At 36.6% G+C, this 18,745-nt stretch overlaps 1 protein-coding gene and 1 long non-coding RNA gene across 16 annotated transcripts in view; one reads left to right on the top strand and one right to left on the bottom strand.

Moving 5' to 3' along the window:
- Window positions 1-12,057, bottom strand: LOC140807371 (phosphatidylinositol N-acetylglucosaminyltransferase subunit A-like). 15 transcript variants are annotated; one of them, XM_073164194.1, is made up of 13 exons: window positions 11,866-12,056; window positions 11,609-11,745; window positions 10,744-11,316; window positions 9,857-10,011; window positions 9,525-9,615; window positions 9,259-9,375; window positions 8,699-8,802; window positions 8,124-8,214; window positions 6,011-8,026; window positions 5,698-5,783; window positions 4,510-5,572; window positions 3,467-3,530; window positions 1-2,450 (listed from the first exon to the last, which is right to left on the bottom strand). In XM_073164194.1, the coding sequence occupies exons 2-9, from the start codon at window positions 11,726-11,728 to the stop codon at window positions 7,928-7,930; spliced, it is 1,350 nt and encodes a 449-aa protein (XP_073020295.1). In that variant the 5' UTR covers window positions 11,729-11,745; window positions 11,866-12,056; the 3' UTR covers window positions 1-2,450; window positions 3,467-3,530; window positions 4,510-5,572; window positions 5,698-5,783; window positions 6,011-7,927. The 15 variants fall into 15 exon arrangements, with proteins under 15 accessions (XP_073020295.1, XP_073020296.1, XP_073020294.1 ...); XM_073164195.1 differs by having other exon boundaries at window positions 4,510-5,430; window positions 5,516-5,572; window positions 5,698-8,026; XM_073164193.1 differs by having other exon boundaries at window positions 4,510-5,283; window positions 5,369-5,430; window positions 5,516-8,026.
- A 1,554-nt stretch (window positions 12,058-13,611) lies between these two features.
- The window catches only part of LOC140807373 (uncharacterized), a 51,874-nt gene continuing 46,740 nt past the window's right edge, over window positions 13,612-18,745 (top strand). The window contains exon 1 of the long non-coding RNA XR_012112678.1: window positions 13,612-13,966. This is a non-coding gene — a long non-coding RNA (uncharacterized lncRNA). The remainder of the gene's footprint in view (window positions 13,967-18,745) is intronic.

Consider the following 18,745-nt stretch of genomic DNA (forward strand, 5'->3'; position numbering starts at 1 on the left):
TGATCGGTCAAATGTATTTAACGTTTATATGTTAAAATCAGAACTATCTTGTATCGTTTGTGTATGTATGTCTACGGTTTGTACAAAGGATGGAACCTAAGCTATGCCTCATGGACAGACAGTCGGCAGAGTAACGAAAGTTTATACCGATGGGGTGGAACATACGGGGTACTGCGTGCTATTGTCAAGAAACCTTCATCTGCTCAGTTTTTTTTCCTCCTTGGCTATCATCATTTTCATTTTTGCAGTGGATATGCAAACTTCTCATTTGATCAAGATTTTCCCACTCAGATGATGCTTCATTGTTATATGGTAATGGATCGTCTTCATCAGACACTTCTGAACCATTGTCTGACAACAAATCCGACTGCTGTGATTCAGAAGTGATGCTTGTTTGATCAGATTGGGCCCTATTTGTGGCACATGTTGTTTTCGGTCTTTGTATGGGTGGCTTCAAGGACAAAAACTGGTATAGCGTCTCGGACCATTTTGTTCCTCAGCATTACTAATCATCTTCCCCAAACTCAAGAGTTCTTTTAGGGGCTAGTAGGGTGTTAGCTTCCATGTTGTCATGTGTTGCATTGGAGCCTTTATAATTCATTTTTCTCAACCTCAAGATATAGAATGATAGACTAGAACGCTATCTATGATTCCTAACGTCATCAGTTTGTACCCGAAGATATCACAATGATGCTTTAAATTGCTTTAGATAGTGTATATGCTACAAGAGTCCGCCAATTTGATTTACCTGATTTGCTCTGTCTTTTCATTCAAAATTGATTTGTACGTCACTCCTTGGTCATTAAGCCATCAAGCTTTTTGCAGGTTATGCATAGGGCTGCAAACGAACCGAACATGTTCGCGAGTTTTTCGAGCCGGCTCGATAAATATTCGATTCGTATTCGAACTTATCGAATTTGAGCCGAACTCGAACACATTCGAACTTTTTTTCGAGCCGAACTCGAGCCCAAATTATTTTGTTCGATAGCTCGCGAATAGTTCGCGAGCCTTAATATTTTATTAATATAATATAATTATATATAAATACATTTCGAATATTTCGAGCATTTCGAGCTTTCAAACCTTAATATCCGAGCAATAATTCGAATAGTTCACGAATATATTCGAATATTTCGAGCCGAACTCGAACTCGAACTTCATTTCGAGCCGAGCTCGAGCCCAAATATTTGAAATTATCGAACTTCGAATCGAGCTCGAACTCGAATATACCTATTTCGAGCCGAATTCGAGCTTGACTTTTTTACTATTATTCGGCTCGATTCGGTTCGTTTGCACCCCTAGTTACTTATGCATTTAATTTTTAATATACTGTATATGTACACCACCCTCTAGTTTACTTTGTTTTGGCATTTAGTTTCATGAAAGCAAATTGCTTCAGGATTTTGAAGCTGATCACTGTTTCCCAGAACTGTAGACTTCAAGCATGATATTACATAATAAATTATGAACTATCTAGTTTCATTACTTTGGTTTTTATGTATTGGCCCATGATGTCATGATGTGATAGATACAAGAGATTAACACTTTATCCAACATGCAGGCTGCTCAGGGCCAGATTGAGAAAGCTGCCAATATAAAACTGCAGCTCACATCACCACCCTCAGCACCTACTGTGAACCAACCCATATTTTCTCCAACCCTGACAAAAAACAATCTTCCGGCTCCTCCACCTTCCAATCCTTTAACTTCTTTCGTGAACTCCATCAACAAAGAGGAGTCACTAAAGTTGACGGCAGCTGCAGTTGCTGCAAAACTTACCGCTTCCTCATCTTCTGCCTTGATGTTTACACCTGTTCTGTCCTCTTTCGTTGTGGAAGAGGCAGCGTCAAAAAACAGCGGTTTGAAAAGGCCCAAGTTAGATATACCCTTTCCTTTTTCAGGTGTGACCAACCTGGAGGGAAATAATTCGGCCTATTTTCCTTCTACGCATCAAGCATCAACTAATATACCATCTGTTCAGTCGTTAGGCATTCAGTCTGTGTCCTAGTTGAACCCATTACAAGCTCCGTTCCTTCCACCACCGCTCGCACCTCCTGCCATTAATGTATCAGGGAATCCATTAATGCAATCTACAATGATGGGGCTACCATATAACTATGGTGCCAGCAACATACTTCCTGCACCATTTGTTAAGATTGGAACTTGGACCTAACTCAACCCCAAAAGCTAGCTCAAGGGGGGAGGATTGTCGAAGCCAATATATGTCACTCAAAGGTTAATTATCTAACCGATGTGGGACATTTAACACCACTGTCTTCAAATTAACTCCGCGACTGCATATACCAGGCCAGGCCCTCCACCACAGCAAGCACATCCACAGCGGCAGAACCAGCAGGCACCGTCACAGCAGCAGCCACCTGCAAATGGTGGATACTTCAGGCCATCGGCCGTCGGGTTCTATGCTCATAGCCATCAGCCCACGACCCCACCTGTACACAAGCAGTGAGTAGGTAATGTTAAGGTAAGAACCCCACCCTCTTGTCATTTTTGTACATTTATAGAAGTCATTAATGGAATATGAAGTATAATGTTTCTTTCGATATCCTTTAGTTCCCAATGTATTGTCAAGACCGGGATGCTTTTAACTAGGAAATGTGGTACTTTTGACAAATGTAAACTACATGTAGAATTTGTAGTGCTTAACTATAGTCAAGACGTCTGTAACTGGAAATATGTTGCTTTTGGACCTAGCTAGGCTTATTATGGTTTATGGAAACACCGAGTCAAAGAACTCTTCCTTCTCTATGCACATATTATTATTGCTTTATGGATTCAGAGCTTTTTATAGAAATTAATTTTGGTGTTTTTAAATTTATGGACAAACTACTCCCCATCACTTTTTAAATGGCATAAATTATGATGGTCAAAATTTATGCCATTTAACGATCTAACCTCACTACAAAAAAAAAAATTTATGCCATTTAAATTTAGCGACGGTTTAACCGTCGCTAATACCGTCGGTAAATGGTAAAAGCGACGGTTCTAACGACGGTTTGACGGTCCGTAACAGAACCTACCGTCGCTTTCTCAAAGCGACGGTTTTTCAGCTCCTGTCACCTATAGCGACGGTATTATGAAGAAGACCGTCGCTATATTAGGCGACGGTCCGTAAACACCGTCGCTATAAACAGCGACGGTTTTAGACACCGTCACTATAATAAGCGACGGTTTTATAAAACCGTCGCTATGTTTAGAGACAAAATAAGTAAAATCGTCGCTTATATTAGCGACGGTATAAGCAAAACCATCGCTATATTAGTCGGCGGTTTTTTAAAAAAAAACCGCCGTTTAATATAGCGACGGTATGTATCGAGAGTCGACTCAAATGCAACGTGAAGATATTAAATTTAAGCAAAAATTAATGTATTAAATTTACACAAATAAACTAATACGTAAAAACTAAAATCATGTATTAAATTTTCTGTAAAAAAAAAAAGTTTAAAACCTGATGTTGCGCGAAGATATGCCTGCTTCCACGTAACGTTGAAAAATCGCACCGAGTAGCAAATCTACAAAATAAATACGAAATAGTTAGTACAAAATAAAAAATCGAAACTTCGAAAAATTTATAGAGTATGGTTACTACCAGAGATAGGTGAAAATCGCGTAAGAAAAATGTTCGAGTCTCGGTATATATAGAATCATAGCGACGGTCTAAGATAAAACCGTGGCAAGTTGCGACGGTCAAAAGTTAAACCGTCGCCACTAGCGACATGTTTTTAACAAACCGTCGCCGATGTAGATCGGCGAAGGGTTAAGCAAAACCGTCGCCGATAGATCGACGACAGTTTATACGAAACCATCGCTATATTAAGACGGTTTATATTTCACTATCGCCGTATACTGCGACATATTTTATTATACCGTCACACATCGCGGCGATGGTTGACATTTACCGTCGCTAAATAAAGCAACGATGTTATTAAACCGTCGCTTGTTTTGAACAAGCAAAGGTTATGCTTCTGTCCATCGCAATATATTACGACGGTTTAATAAACCGTGGCTAAAAAAGCGACGTTTCATAATAAACCGTGGCTAAAAAAGCGACGGTTTTTATTAAAGCGTGGCTAAAAAAGCGACGGTTCATAGTAAACCGTGGCTAAAAAAGCGACTGTTTTGTTTAAACCGTCGTGTGATCGTCGCAATAGATTACGACGGTTTAATAAACCGTGGCTAAAAAAGCGACGATTTTTAGTAAACCGTGGCTAAAAAAACGACGTTTTTTATTAAACAGTGGCTAAAATAGCGACGGTGTTTATTAAACCGTCGCATTCTTTTATGTTGCGACGATTGTCTTAACACCCGTCGCTATATAGCGACGGTTTTTAAAACCATCGCAAATGAGCGGTTGTTTGTAAACAGTAATCGCTAAGCCATCCGTTTTTTTGTAGTGCCTATTTCAAATCTTAATAATTTTTTTAACACTATATATAATTTATTAAAAAATCTATCAGATATATGTACATAAAATAATGTCTGCTACCCTACCTAAATGGCATGCACTAGATAAAAAAGTTTAATTCGAAATATCGACTATGATAGCTCGCGTGGAGCAAGAGTGATACAGATTTTGCTCGTCTTCATCTGAAGACTGCATGTGCCATCTTTGGAGACGACCTGTAGTTGTATCCACCTGCAATTAAAATAATCATTAATTTTAATTGACAAATTAATTAACATTTTTTAAGTAATAAATAATAATAAAATTAAAATTACAATTTCATCCCAACAAGTTTTCCGTGTCAAGAAGCCTATCGCCAGTGTTTGAGTTATTACTTCACTCATCATTCCAACCCATATACCCATCAAAAAATCACCAAATACTTTTATAATTCCATACCACTAGAAGCAATGTATAACATATATATACAAGTACCAAATGTGTATATATATCATATATGCATACACAAACACAAAATTGGTACTTCGGAAAAACATGGAAAATTTGTTATTATTACCTTGACTTGAAAATGAAGCACATATGCAAGCCAATCAAAAATAGAAGCAAATGAGATCGATTAGTGCAACCTTTGTTTGCAAACCTGCTCCTATCGCCACAGCTGATGTCCATACAGTATATAGTGATCAAATATGACAGAAAAAACTAACCTATTCTTGGAGTAATTTGAAAATAATAGAATGTAGGAAACTTTAGGAAACTTTAGAAAACTTACCTGGGAGCAGAGTAAAAAACACGGAGCAACATTGCTAAAGAAAGCAATATGTGAAGATTCGAGACGTCTTGAGGGACGTCTTCTTCATCTGTGAACAAGTATCGGAGTTTATCACCAAGCACTAAGCAAAGGATCCAAAAGAACATCCCTATAAGAAATGAGGTGATCATCACCACTTTTATTGAAAATCTAATGGCTTTAGCATCTCCATTTCCTAGTTCGTTCGCAACACGTACTGTCGGGAAAAAGAAAGAACTGATACCTATCAAGATGCCTTTAAGTAGCACGGATTTGTTTATCAAAATAAATAACTCACGTACATTGAGTCACCCATCATTCCAAGACAAATCATGAATTCCCAACCAATGATATTAAGGCTGAAATTTTTCTTCTCATGAGTTAGTGATCTCGGTTATTTTCTTGACAAGTATGCAACGATAAGACTCGAAATCAAGACCGAAAATCGTAAAGCAAGCTTGTGTTGGGGTGAAGGATTAGTTACCAAATAGAGAAGGCGGATATGGCTACCTTTGTATTTTTCATATATCCAGCCAACAAGACTAGGTGGCATAGTACCACAACTCCAAGCTATGATCAGACAATTTGCATAAGAAAATAAGTTGATGACAGATTTTGTCACATAAAGCATAATACTGGAATAATAACATGAATAAGATTTTAGCATCTATAATTAATATCTTTAGTTATATAGTTATTCCAATGCACAAAATTGAAGCATTTTATTCACAACAATCAAATGTGTCAATCAAACAACATCACACGAATAGACGAAGGTAAATAGAGTTTCGCTTTACCAGATCATGAATCCGGATCTTCACAACAGGTTACACATCTCCCAATGCTGCAACACTGAACCCCTTCCATGTATCTTGACACAATCCGCACAAAATGTACACAAATTCTCCCAAAACTAAAAACCACGAAGAAATGCATAGTGCACCCATTGATCCCATATTCCATAACATACATAAAAAGCCACGATAAAATAACATGGATCACAAGTTGTGTAACCGACAGCCAAGCAATGACCATGTTTTCCTGTTGTGCTTGCAGATACATTTGGATGGTCGTTGCAAACATGATGCTATAGTTGAAAGGAATGAACCAAATGGAGATGTATCCTGCAGATTTTGCGGTATCTGGTTGCTCACCTAGGAGATTGAATATGGAGTTCCAAATATGAAGAAAGGGAGTAGGATTGTAAGTGTAATGAGATCTACTAGCCATGACCTTTGCAACAAAATGCCCATCACGTTGTATTGTTTAGCTCCATGAGCTTGCACACAAAGTGTTTCAGTTGCACTCGACATTCCTATCTGGCTATCTGCAAAGGAGAAGGAAAATTCTTTAACTTCACAGCTTCTCATTTTCTAGGCACAAGGAGCTCTATAAACAACTTTTATATGTATATTACAAATTTGATTGACTAAAGCCGATGAAGAAATAACTGTTCAAAACATTTTAAGCATTCCCACATGGCACTGTAGCATTGTACAACAATCACCGTTGAACTCGTGATGTTGCATTGTTGCCATCACATATCAGGATAGCCTCCATCGTATTGATAATATAGTACAATCTCATTTCGAATCTCTAGCAAACATGTACTGGTGTTTACTGTTTAGGATTGACGGGCTATTTCCCACCAATCAATACTATGTTCTAAAATTGGTGGACTTATTGAGAACCGATGAATGGATAAGTAATATAGAGTGAAAAGGCTATCAGCAGCTCAATATTGATAATGTAGTTAATATTAGATTATAGCAAGATTAAGGTGAATACAATGATTGAGGGAAAACATTAAGATACTATCATCAGCTTAATGTTAAATTATTTGCAGCCGGATGTTGGAGCAAAAAATATGATTTATAACTAAGGCACTCGTTATTAGTTCTGAATTATACAACTTCTCTTCTAACATCATATATATTCTTGAGGGAGTTCCAGAGCCTCATTTTGAGCCCCAGAGTATTCCATAGGGCTTATTGTGGAAGTTTCAGCTGAGTATAGCCTTTTAGTTCTTTTTGTCATGGAAGTCCTGCCGAAACTTTTGTTAAGAGCCTCTACGGGCTGTACATCAGGGCTTGAGAGTCGGTGATGAGATTCTTGTCTATTTCTTGAAGCTTGCATAAAAAGTAGCAGTACATGTATGCACTAGAAGTAAGAAAAAGTTATGTAGATGCATCCTTGGGGTTCAGGATCATGGTTAGGAACATATTTGACATATTAGAGTAGTGAAGACATTAGCTGAATAAGTAGTGACATTATTTAGTCTTGAGGCCTAATTTTCTGTGTGCATAGTCTGCAACAGCCACTGTGTTTCGGACCCAGTAAACTAGAGCTAGCATAATACAATGGCTATAAACTAAGATACTATGATTTTATCTAGACATGCATAGACTTAAAACAGCCAACCGAAAAGCGCTCAAATACTATCAAGTCTTTGGCGTACATGGATACAACATTACTTTATTGAAGACAAGGTTAACCTGAGTAACCACCAAACATAATTCACCAATTTACGACAGACCAGACAAATCTTCAGCAGTACTTCTAACTTCTGTCATAACATCTGACATGATAATACATGGTGAGCGCCGAGGCTTGATACAATTGTGAATTAATCCCAAAAACAGTAAAAGATTCGCAACAAAGAGTGCAGATAAAGAGTCAGCCATCATCGTGTAGTGAACCAATGGATCTGTATATTACTTCGAACTCCCATCTTCAATAGAATCCCACGTCCCTTCTCCATGTTGGGAACTAGTTAGATGAACATCGAGTGCAACCTCTATGTCCATATCAGGCTATGGAGATATTGACAGTCAATGTCACAAAAACAAATAAATCGAATAATAGTGGAAACACTGAAGATACACCACAGAAAGAGATTGCATATTATACCTGCCACAGCTTCAACAAAAGCCAAAACAAATAATCCAATATCATCAGCAAACAAAAAAGCTTTCCTGCCCAAGAACCACAAGAAAGGTACCTAAAAATATAAAAGAAAGGTTATGATGCTTTCTCAATAAGTACTGTAATTCAACGTCTTGTCATTTCAACAAAAACTTAATTTGGAGAGAGAAAACTTAAAATTAAAAAGAAAATACAACATGATATTTCAATATTTTGTCATTTAAAATGGCACTAATCCTCTTATGAGCAAATATCAACCACCAAAAACCTTAAACATAGCCATGAGAATAGCAAGTGTCAATGAGAATCATCACAACTTAACAAACTTTGGACACTGATTTATGTCAATGAAAATTAGCACCTTCAGAGAAGCAAAAATCAAATAGGATATGTTGTTTTATCTCACATGAACAACTGGCCCTCATGAAATCAACAAAAGAAGGGGGCGGGGCCGTTCATCAACCACATTCAGAAGAGTGAAATAGTGTGTGTGGGAAAACACAAGTGTATTTCTTTATAAATATGGTAGGCTACATAAAAAATCAACTTGGTGACCATACCTGGGCAACCGTTCCAAGAGGTCCTGATTGGAACATCTCAAAGCACAGTCATAAACAATCACTGTCCTTCTGGCAACATCATGCCAACTATATAGTTTTTTCATCTGCAGAGGAATAACTAAACAAAATTAATAAGGCTTCTTTTATCGTTTTGTTGACGTATCTTGGACAGAAAACTACATTTTGTACTCAGTCCACAAAATAAAGCCGGCCTCAACATTTAACAGCGCATATATATGCTAGAATAATGTAAATAAGCCTCAATATTTGACAACTTAGGTTAGAATGCAGATGATGAACTTGAAGATTACATAAGGGCATTTGATCAAGCACTCAATCCTACATCTTTAAATAAAAAGGTCATACACGTACATGTTTCACCATGCCAATATCTCACACTACATGCAGTAATGAGTTTAAGAATTGTTTATATTTGGATCCCCTAATTTTATATAAAAGCAATTACATTTTAATTTGAGATAATAGAGAAACAAAATATAAATGTTAGTATCATTGCCATAGAATATCAATATATTCCTTTTTAGCTTCACAGAACTCACACGATTGTGCATTGATTGTGGATCGATTTGGGGAAGTAAGTTTATTGCTTTTGTAATTGCCAGTACCATGTCGCTTGGATCCGGCTCTGCAAGAACCACCATATCACCTGGAAGAACCTATGACACAAGGAAAACTTTTCAGAAACCTGAAATAAATTACATCCTGAAAATATTATAATCCTGGATGACTGAATGTATCATTCCCACATTATTAGCATGATGTCATCAAACTTTCCAACAAAAGTAAAAAATTCTGACGATCGTGCCTCGGGGACGCCTCCAACTCGTGTACTGACAGTCAATAATCCACAACTAGCAGCTTCCAATATGGCTATACAAAATGCTTCGGTTAAGGAACTGTCAAAAATAAAAATATAATTAGTTCTCAATAATTAATTATTTAATTAAACAAATCATCAGGTATAAAAAATTTGTACCGTTAAATAGATAGACAAGGAACACATCAAATATTCAAAGTCGTTACAGTTGAAGCACAGGCCCAGCACTCAAGTCTAAACTAAAGTCGAAAACAGATGAAATAATAATCTAAAATATTCAATCAATTCCGTCAAACTAACAATTTAAAAGGATAAGATACCTATTTAAGAATATATGACCAGTTATTAAAACAGACTGTACTTTAGAATGTGGGACAGCACCCAACATATCAACTCTATCTTGAAGAGAGTGTTTTTCTCTCATTTCTTCCAATCGGACTCTTTTAGGTCCATCTCCACCGACAATAAACCGAACCTTCAGAAAATTAACAAAGGATGTGAACAGCATGACAGAGCATATGCAGACATATACTCACTATCCCAGCTAAGCAGTTCAAGATTGTGTAAAATATAGACGAAGTGGGGGGCAGTTTAACATGAAGTTTCACAACTACAAAAAAGAGGAGTCTTTCGGCATTGGTCAAACATCATGGTGAAGTTTTTTTTACATAATAATAACCAGGGTTAGTTGGATGCACAGATGTTTGGCATTAATGCTAGACTATATCGTGAACATGGTCAAGACTTCACCAAAATTGAACTAGCATTGTTGTTTATTGCATCAAATTACCAATTTTAAGTTGGCAGCACCAAAATATTCAACAGCATACATATAACATTGCTGTCGATACTCTTGAAACACAAAGGCAGATGTTTTGCAAGTGTTGGTCCATAAACAAATGAAAGGTGAGTCATCCCATGCATGGGCAATTGATATGTTCACGTGCATCAAGGAGAATAAAATTCGGTTTTGTCCAGATTGGTAAGCAAGCACGGTAGAGAAAAAGATAAATGAGAGACATATAGATGAAGATCGTTTGCAATTCAAGTGCAGAAACGGTTTGATTTTGCTAAGCCACTTTTTTTCATGAAGGCCTAACATAATTTCCTTCAACAGCCATAAACTTGGCCTTTTCACGCAACAATGTTCTGAAGAGCAAAACTGCTTTTTTTTTAAAGGCATGATAGGCTAAACGGGAAACCATACGTTGGGATGCAAATGGCACACTTCAGGGATGACTTCAACCAGTAGATCCGCCCCTTTCCTGTAAACCAATCGACTGATCACGACAATAACTATTTCATGATTGCCGAGTCGCTTTGGAGCAGGCTTGAACACAGCTGTATCCACAGCATTAGGAATAACAAAAACCTTTTCAGGTGGCAATCCAGACCTCAAAACTGTATTTTCCTTGCTTGTATGAGAAACACATATAGCTTGGCTTACATCTGCTAGGGTAAACTGTAAAACCTTGTTCATGTGAATACTTCCCACGTCAGCGAAACCATACAAAGAATGATCAGTAAACACAACTTTGTACCCCATTGTACGTGCGTGCATTAGAGCTTCATGACATAGAGTTGAAAAGGCTTGATGTCCATGCACCAGAGATATTTTTTCTCTTACCAAAACTGTTCTCACAATCGGCAAAGTCCCATAAAATGTAGGCAACGTATTCTGCATGAGAAATGGTCTCCATGGCACATAATAAACTTTTAACCCACCTGTCATATACCTCACTCCTGAACGATTTTTGTAAGCATGAGTCATAACAACCACCTGCCAAACAATAAAAGCCTAAACATTCGTACTGTTTATAATATTTCTACAACTAATCTGGAGATGAAAGCGGGCAAAACTTCCAACCGCATGCAATTTTAGCCAGGGATGCTAAGATTATAGGGGGGCGAAAGATCTTTTTAGTAAAAATAAAACTGTACATGAACATCATGATATAGGAACTATTTTCATTTTATGAGTAGTACAGCTAGTCCCCCTTCAGAACTCCTAATCACCACCATCAAAACCAGGAAAAAAAAAACGAATTTGGAAATTAAACGAGTTCACTAACTTTGTGGCCAAGTTTTATCAAGCATTGAGATATGTAATAAATGTGATTCTCTACGCCACCAAAGTTGGGATAGAAAAAATCAGACACCATCAAAATTCTATGCTTTTCTCGTTTGTCCATTTTACCCGATTCTTCACCTACAAAATGACATAACGAAAACAAAGTTAATGCAGAAGTGAAAAGTACAGCACCGGAAGTTTTAGCAAAAATTTACAGCATCGTATCTGAAGCAAGAATATGCAAATAAAGCAGCTTACTTTGTGGTTTACCGACAATCGAGATGACGAAGCAGGCATACGTGTCGGAAGTGGCCACGCGGTGGAGCTCGGCGACGATTGTGGGAGTTACGATCGGCTTTACTAATCCGGCAGCTCGTTATATATTTTTTTAATTTGTTTTTACTAAATATGCTTCGGTTGAGTATTTGCAGTTAAGATTTTATTTTTTTTTAATTATGTTTTGATCAGTGTTCTAAAAGGCGCCGCCTAGCACCGCCTAGGCGTCGGTTGCCCACCGCCTCGATTTTTGGCTGGGCGACGGGGCTGAGCGCTGCCACATTAAGCGGCCGCCGCCTAGGCGGGATGGTCGCCGCCTGGGCGGATAGCGCCTAGGCGGATTTGTTTTTTAAAAAAAATTTGGGCCTTTAAAATCTTACTTTTTATCCAATGTTCAATGTTTTCAAATGGGCCTAAGAGAGGAATGAGAAGCAAATGTGGAGTTTTTGAAGTATATCAACAAAGAGGGTGGATTTGGAAGAGCATTGGCTAAGGCGGGATACACAAAAAATGATGAGAAATATGATCCGGGTAAGAACTTAATTTATTTTGTAAATTTTATTGCTTGTGTTTTTTTTTTGTTTTCTAATTGTTGTTGACTTGTTTCATTTGTTTATTTAGTTGGATGGTGGCATCTTTATGGAAATGGTGTACCCAAATTGCAAAAAATGGCTAAAAGAATTCTTTCTTTAACTACAAGTTCTTCTGGTTGTGAGAGAAATTGGAGCACTTTTGAGGGGGTAAGCACTTGATTAATTATTCTGTATTTATTACTAAAATTTTAAATAAGTATTCAATATTAACATTTTTCTTTAATCCAAATTCATACAAAAAAAAGAAATAGACTAGATACCGGAAGGTTGAACAATTTAGTCTATATTCAATTTAATGCCAAGATCATCAACAAGAGGAGAAGACAAGAAGAAAAAGGAGTAGATGTGCTATTTACAACTGAAGCAACTATGGCACAAGGATGGATTGTTGATGGTGGAGATGAAGATGCAGAGACAAATGTCGAAGATGTAAGAGAACTTCACGAAGAAGAATTTGTATCGGATGAAGAGGAGGAAGACACCATGGATTTTGAGTTTGAATCTGATACAGAAAAAGTGTTGGAAAAATATGGAGATGAACAAGAAGAAATAGATGTTTAGACTTAATATCTATATATTTTGTCGGAAAAATGTTATACGAAGGTTGTAGCAAACATATGATAGTGATTGACCAATATTAGTAATATATAAAAACGTATTAATATCTATATACTAAATATTATTAATTTATTATTGCATAGAAAATCATAGTTTTAGACATAAAAGTTGTATTTTATAGTAAAACTCGTATATGTCACAAGATTTTTGGGCTTAAAAAAAACCGCCTAGGCGGCCTAAACGCCTAGGCGCTAGGCGGTAAGTGACCGCCCGTCTACCGCCTACCGCTTTTTAGAACACTGGTTTTGATAAATAGAATTAATTTTATATTAATTAAATAAATGAACCTGATTATTTTCTTTTATTAAAAACTTGAACAAGATATCTTTCGTCAACCTAACTTAAAATTAATTAAATAATGATACACTAAATGATATGTTTTAAATTAATTAAATGTAAAATTATGAACGTTTTATAAAATTATCTTATACAAATTAATTTTCATTGAATTAGATAAAAATTAAATTAATATGCATTTTAAAACATAAAATACAATGTAAAGTAATATCTCAATAGAATATATTTAATCGATACCAATTTTTTTTAAAAAAAATTAATTTTTAATTACCCTTTTTTATTTAATTCAATTTTTTTTTTTTGATTTCTTCAATTTTAAAAAGCATTTCTGCATAGATTTAGGATTTCGGAACTGGAAGCTGTGTGATGACTGAAATTGGAGCACTATGGTAGGTGAAGAAAAATATGCTTTAAAATACCAAAATTAATTAACTACTTGAGATTTTTCTTTAATAATATAAGATATTATAGTATATAGTCTCAAATATCATATTATGCAACATTTTGGAGTATTTTAAATTTTTCTTCAAGATGCTAAAAGATAGTGTAAAAGAAGTCATTACAAAAAAAACGTAGTTAGCGACGGTTTTGCCAAAAGTGTAAGGCGACGGTTTGACGATCCGTAATGGGAGGTTGCGTCGCATTCTAAAAGCGATGGTTTTTCAACTCCCGTCGCATGTAGCGAGTTTTCTGAAGAACAACGTCGCTATATTTGCGACGGTTTTAATATTAGCGACGTTTTACATAAACACCTCGCTAATATAAGCGACAGCTATATAAACACCGTCGCTACATTAAGCGACGGTTTTTTTGAAGAACACCGTCGCTATATGAAGCGACGGTTTTAAAAAAGCTGTCACTACATTAATCGGCCGTTTTTTTAAAAAACCGCCGTTTAAGAAGCTACGGTTTGTAACCATAAAATTCTTAAAAAAAAACTACTACGCAAAAATTAAAATTATGTAGTAAATTTTCGGTAAAAAAAAATTTAAAACCTGATTTGCGCGAAGATATGCAGCTCCACGTAACGCTGGAAGATCGCACCGACGAGCAAATCTACAAAATAAATACGAAAAATTGTTAGTACAAAATAAAAAAAATCGAAACTTCGAAAAAATTGATAGAGTTTAACTACTACTAGAGATAGACGAAAAATCGTTTAAGAAAATGTTCGCGAAGCTGGGAATATATAGAATCATAGCGACGGTTTTTTTATATACCGTCGCTATATAGCAACGGTTTAAATAAATCCGTCGCTATAATAGCGACAGGTTACGAAAACACCGTCACCCATCTATATCGGTGACGGTTTATGCTAAAACCGTCGCTTTTATAGCGACAGGTTTGGTTAAACCGTCGCCGATTTAGATCGGCGACGACGGTTTTATTAAAACTGTCGCTATTATAGCGACAGGTTTGTTTGAATAAGCGACGGTTGTCATATAAACCGTCGCTATTGCTTTCATTTTTTATAGTGCATTTTTCAAATTTTAAAAAAAGAAACAAAAAACTATCATATTTAATATTGTACTGGTTAATTAACTAACTATATAAAAAAGCTTGAAAATCTTCTCTAAAACTTAATTTTAATGCATTTATAAAAATAAAACAATAATTGAATTGAAGGACGTGAGGCAAAGGAAAATTACGTGTCCACGGTGGCTTAGACTCGCATGGATATTAATAATGGCAAAAACTTGTGTGAGACAGTTTCACAGGTCGTATTTTGTGAGACGGATCTTTATTTGGATAATCCATGAAAAAGTATTACTTTTTATGCTAAGAGTATTACTTTTTATTGTGAATATGGGTAGGGTTGACCCGTCTCACAGATTGTGATCCGTGAGACGATCTCAGAGACGGTCTCACATGAAACCTACTCATTAATAATGAGGAGCATACCTTGTCAAACATGATTTTAATCAAGTTCCGCTTCTGTTATGTGTATATATATATATATATATATATATATATATATATATATATATATATATATATATATATATATATATATATATATATATATAAACACACACTAGAAAATTATAATTTTGGTCATGTAACTTATGTGTGCTTCTTTTTCTATTTTTGATTATGTTGTTGAATTTAATAGGGATGTAAACGATCCAAACCAAACCAAACAGTATCAGACTTGAGCTTAGTTCGTTTAAGATTGATTGAGGCTCGAGCTCGAGCTTGGTTTGTCTTGAAATTATCAAGCTCGGGAAAAGCTCGAGCTCGGCTTGTTAAAAGCTCGTTTAGCATGTTAATCAAGCAATGCTCTTGCTTGATTCATTAATAGCTCGTTTAGCATGTTTAACAAGCCTGACTTGAGCTCGGCTCGTTTTTGAGCTCGTAAAGTATAAAATTGAGCTCGAGTTTGAGCTTGATTCGAGCTTGTTAAAAATTAAATATATCTATAAACTAATTTAAATCTGACATAAAAATGAAAATTCATTCATAAATAACCAAAAAGACACAAACAAGAGCTAAAAAACATAAATCAATATATTATTGAACATTCCAAAATAATACATCTAGATTCAGCATACACTGATATTACCATATAAATAACAATGAAATAATTTCATCTCTTTAATACTTCAACTAAGTCTGGTGAGAAAGTAGGAAGGACGTCAAAGAATCCAATAAAACCTGGAATTACAAAATCATCTCCACAACAACTAGTCAAGTATTCTCCAAAGTTCATAATAACATTAGTACTAATATTTTTATTTGTTTTGTATTCAATTTCTTCCATTGACATCGGTACTAATATTTTTATTTGTCAACTCAACAAATGAGTCAAACTCAAGTTTACGAGCCACCTAAACGAGCCGAGCTCGAGCTCGAGCTCGCGAGCTTATTATCAAACATGTTTGCGAGCTCACGAGCCGAATATCTTTAGGCTTGAGCTTGGTTTGATTAATTTTTCGAGCTCAAAATCGAGTTTGAGCTTGGCTTGATATGATTAACAAACGAACTCAAACAAGCTTTTTATCGAACCGAGTTTCGAATAGCTCACAAATGGTTTGGTTCATTTACATCCATAGTTGTTGTTAAGATTAAGACTTGAACCTAACTCAACACCAAAAGTTAGATCAATGAGAGAGAAATGTCCAAATCCATATATGCAACTCTCGGGGATTTTATCTAACCGACGTGGGACAAATAACCCCCCTCACGTCTAGAAATGAACATTTGGAACGTGAAGTTTACAAATGACCCAACTATGAGCCGAACGAGTGGCTTGAAAATGAGAGTCAAATACATAAAGTTGGAACCTAAGCTCTGATACGACGTTAAGATTGAAACTTTGATTTAACTCAACTCGTAAAGCTAGTTCAAAGAGAGAGAATTGTCCAAGCCCATATATGCAACTCCCAGGGATTTTATCCAACCGACGTGGGACAACTAACATCCCCCCAACGTCCAGGAATGATCATTTGAAGCGTGAAGTTTACAAATGACCCTGTGAAGGCCCGAAAATCCTTACTTTGAAAATTGACGGAAAATTTAAAATTTTCTTTTTAAAGAACTTAAATTGCCTCATTCATAAAATCAACTGATAAATCAAGTTCAATGTTTAAAAATATAGCAGCGGAAGAAAATAAAGTTTGTCAAAAATTATAGTTTAAGAATATTCAACGACTGATAAAATGTTTGAGCATAAAAATAAAATGGCAAATGCTGAAACTGAGGTCCTCGGGTGCCACTACTGCCTCACTGATCTCCGTCCTCGGCCCTGACCTCATCAGTACCTACAACAATCAAGTCTAGTGAGCCTAAAGACTCAGCATGCATATATCGCAGGTAACGAGTAAAATCTGAAGTAAAATATGCATGGGATAAAATATCATGTCATGAGGCATGCTGAAAATAATCTGTACTAAGAAATTATAATACGTGCATAACTGAACTGATAATCACAGTAAAAATGTTTGCTCCTTGGAGCCCTGTAGTGAAATAACTGGTAAAATTTTCTGTTGAGATTATGTTTTACGCCTGTGGCCACTGCACTAAGCTGAACTGATCGGTAACTGGCTACCGGGGAGTCTGAAACTGAACTGAGCTGGCCGGTCACTGGCGACCGGGTGGTACCAAACTGAATTGAGCGGTCACTGGCGACCGTATAAAATAATACTCCCACATAGTGAATGAACCACAAGCCATATCGCATAAATCTAAAAAATAATCATTTTCTGTTTAATGCACATAAAATAATTAACTGGCATAATGAAAATTCCACTATATTTTACCAACTGGATTGGATTGGATCGTCCACAGGCTCGCTGCAACCTAACTGTGTCATGAAAAATATGAAAATGCCTATACTTGCCCAAATTATGAAATTAAGTTCAAAAGATGCGACTATGACGCCTAATGACTTCGTATTTAATCATGACTCCGAACCAACCTGAACCGACACTGAACCGACGTATAGTCATGATTAAAATACGCTTAAATACTGAAATGATACACCTAAAATGATTAGGGTCGAAATCTAGGTGAAATGGAGGCCAAAACATGAAACGCTCTTTCGAGAGTTAATTTGGCACATCGCACCATAAATTCTCGTACGACCTCAAAAATGAACCGAATCACAAACGGTCAAAAACATGACCTTCCCAACTCAAAGGGGCATCGTTCAGTCCAAGGCCATAGGCTAAAAGCCAACCGAGAACTCAAACGAGCCACCGAACCGTCACAACAACTTGCTGTAAAATTCCAGCAACTGTACCATCGCGTATCTTGTGTTGTTTTCGAGACTACCGGCCATTGGGGGCGTGAACCACCGACCAAAGACTCTTACCAACATCCCAAGGAATGATTTGAACCATGGCTAAGGGCCCTAGGCCAGCCACAATCCGTGTCACACCAAAACTCAACCGAAACTCCAACCGAGAACCAACGTGCATGCGTGTGTAGTGTTTTGCTTAGATCGATGTCTTGCGTCGTTCCAGTGGCCATTTGATTGACCATGGCACGATCTAGACATATAGGGGCATGGTATGAACCGTGGCTAAGGGTCATAGGCCAACCAAGATCCATACCAACAGAGACGGATTTACACTAGGGTTGTACTAGGTTGTAGCCCAGCCCACTTTTTAATTTAGCGACGGTTTTTCAACAACCGTCGCTAATATTTGCGACGGTTTAGTAGAACCGTCGCCGATGGTTTTAATTATACCGTCGCTACTAGCGACGGTTGTTAAAAATCCGTCGCTAATAGCGACAGATTTTCTGTCTTACTCCAATCACGTCCCGTCCATTTACAAGGATGAGACCAAATTCATCCCATATCCTCTGATCCGCCCCACCTCAATTCTACAAAATTTCTCAACCAAGTCTCA

The sequence above is a fragment of the Primulina eburnea genome, chromosome 12 (assembly GCF_022965805.1).
Source record: "Primulina eburnea isolate SZY01 chromosome 12, ASM2296580v1, whole genome shotgun sequence".
Taxonomy (NCBI): domain Eukaryota; kingdom Viridiplantae; phylum Streptophyta; class Magnoliopsida; order Lamiales; family Gesneriaceae; genus Primulina; species Primulina eburnea.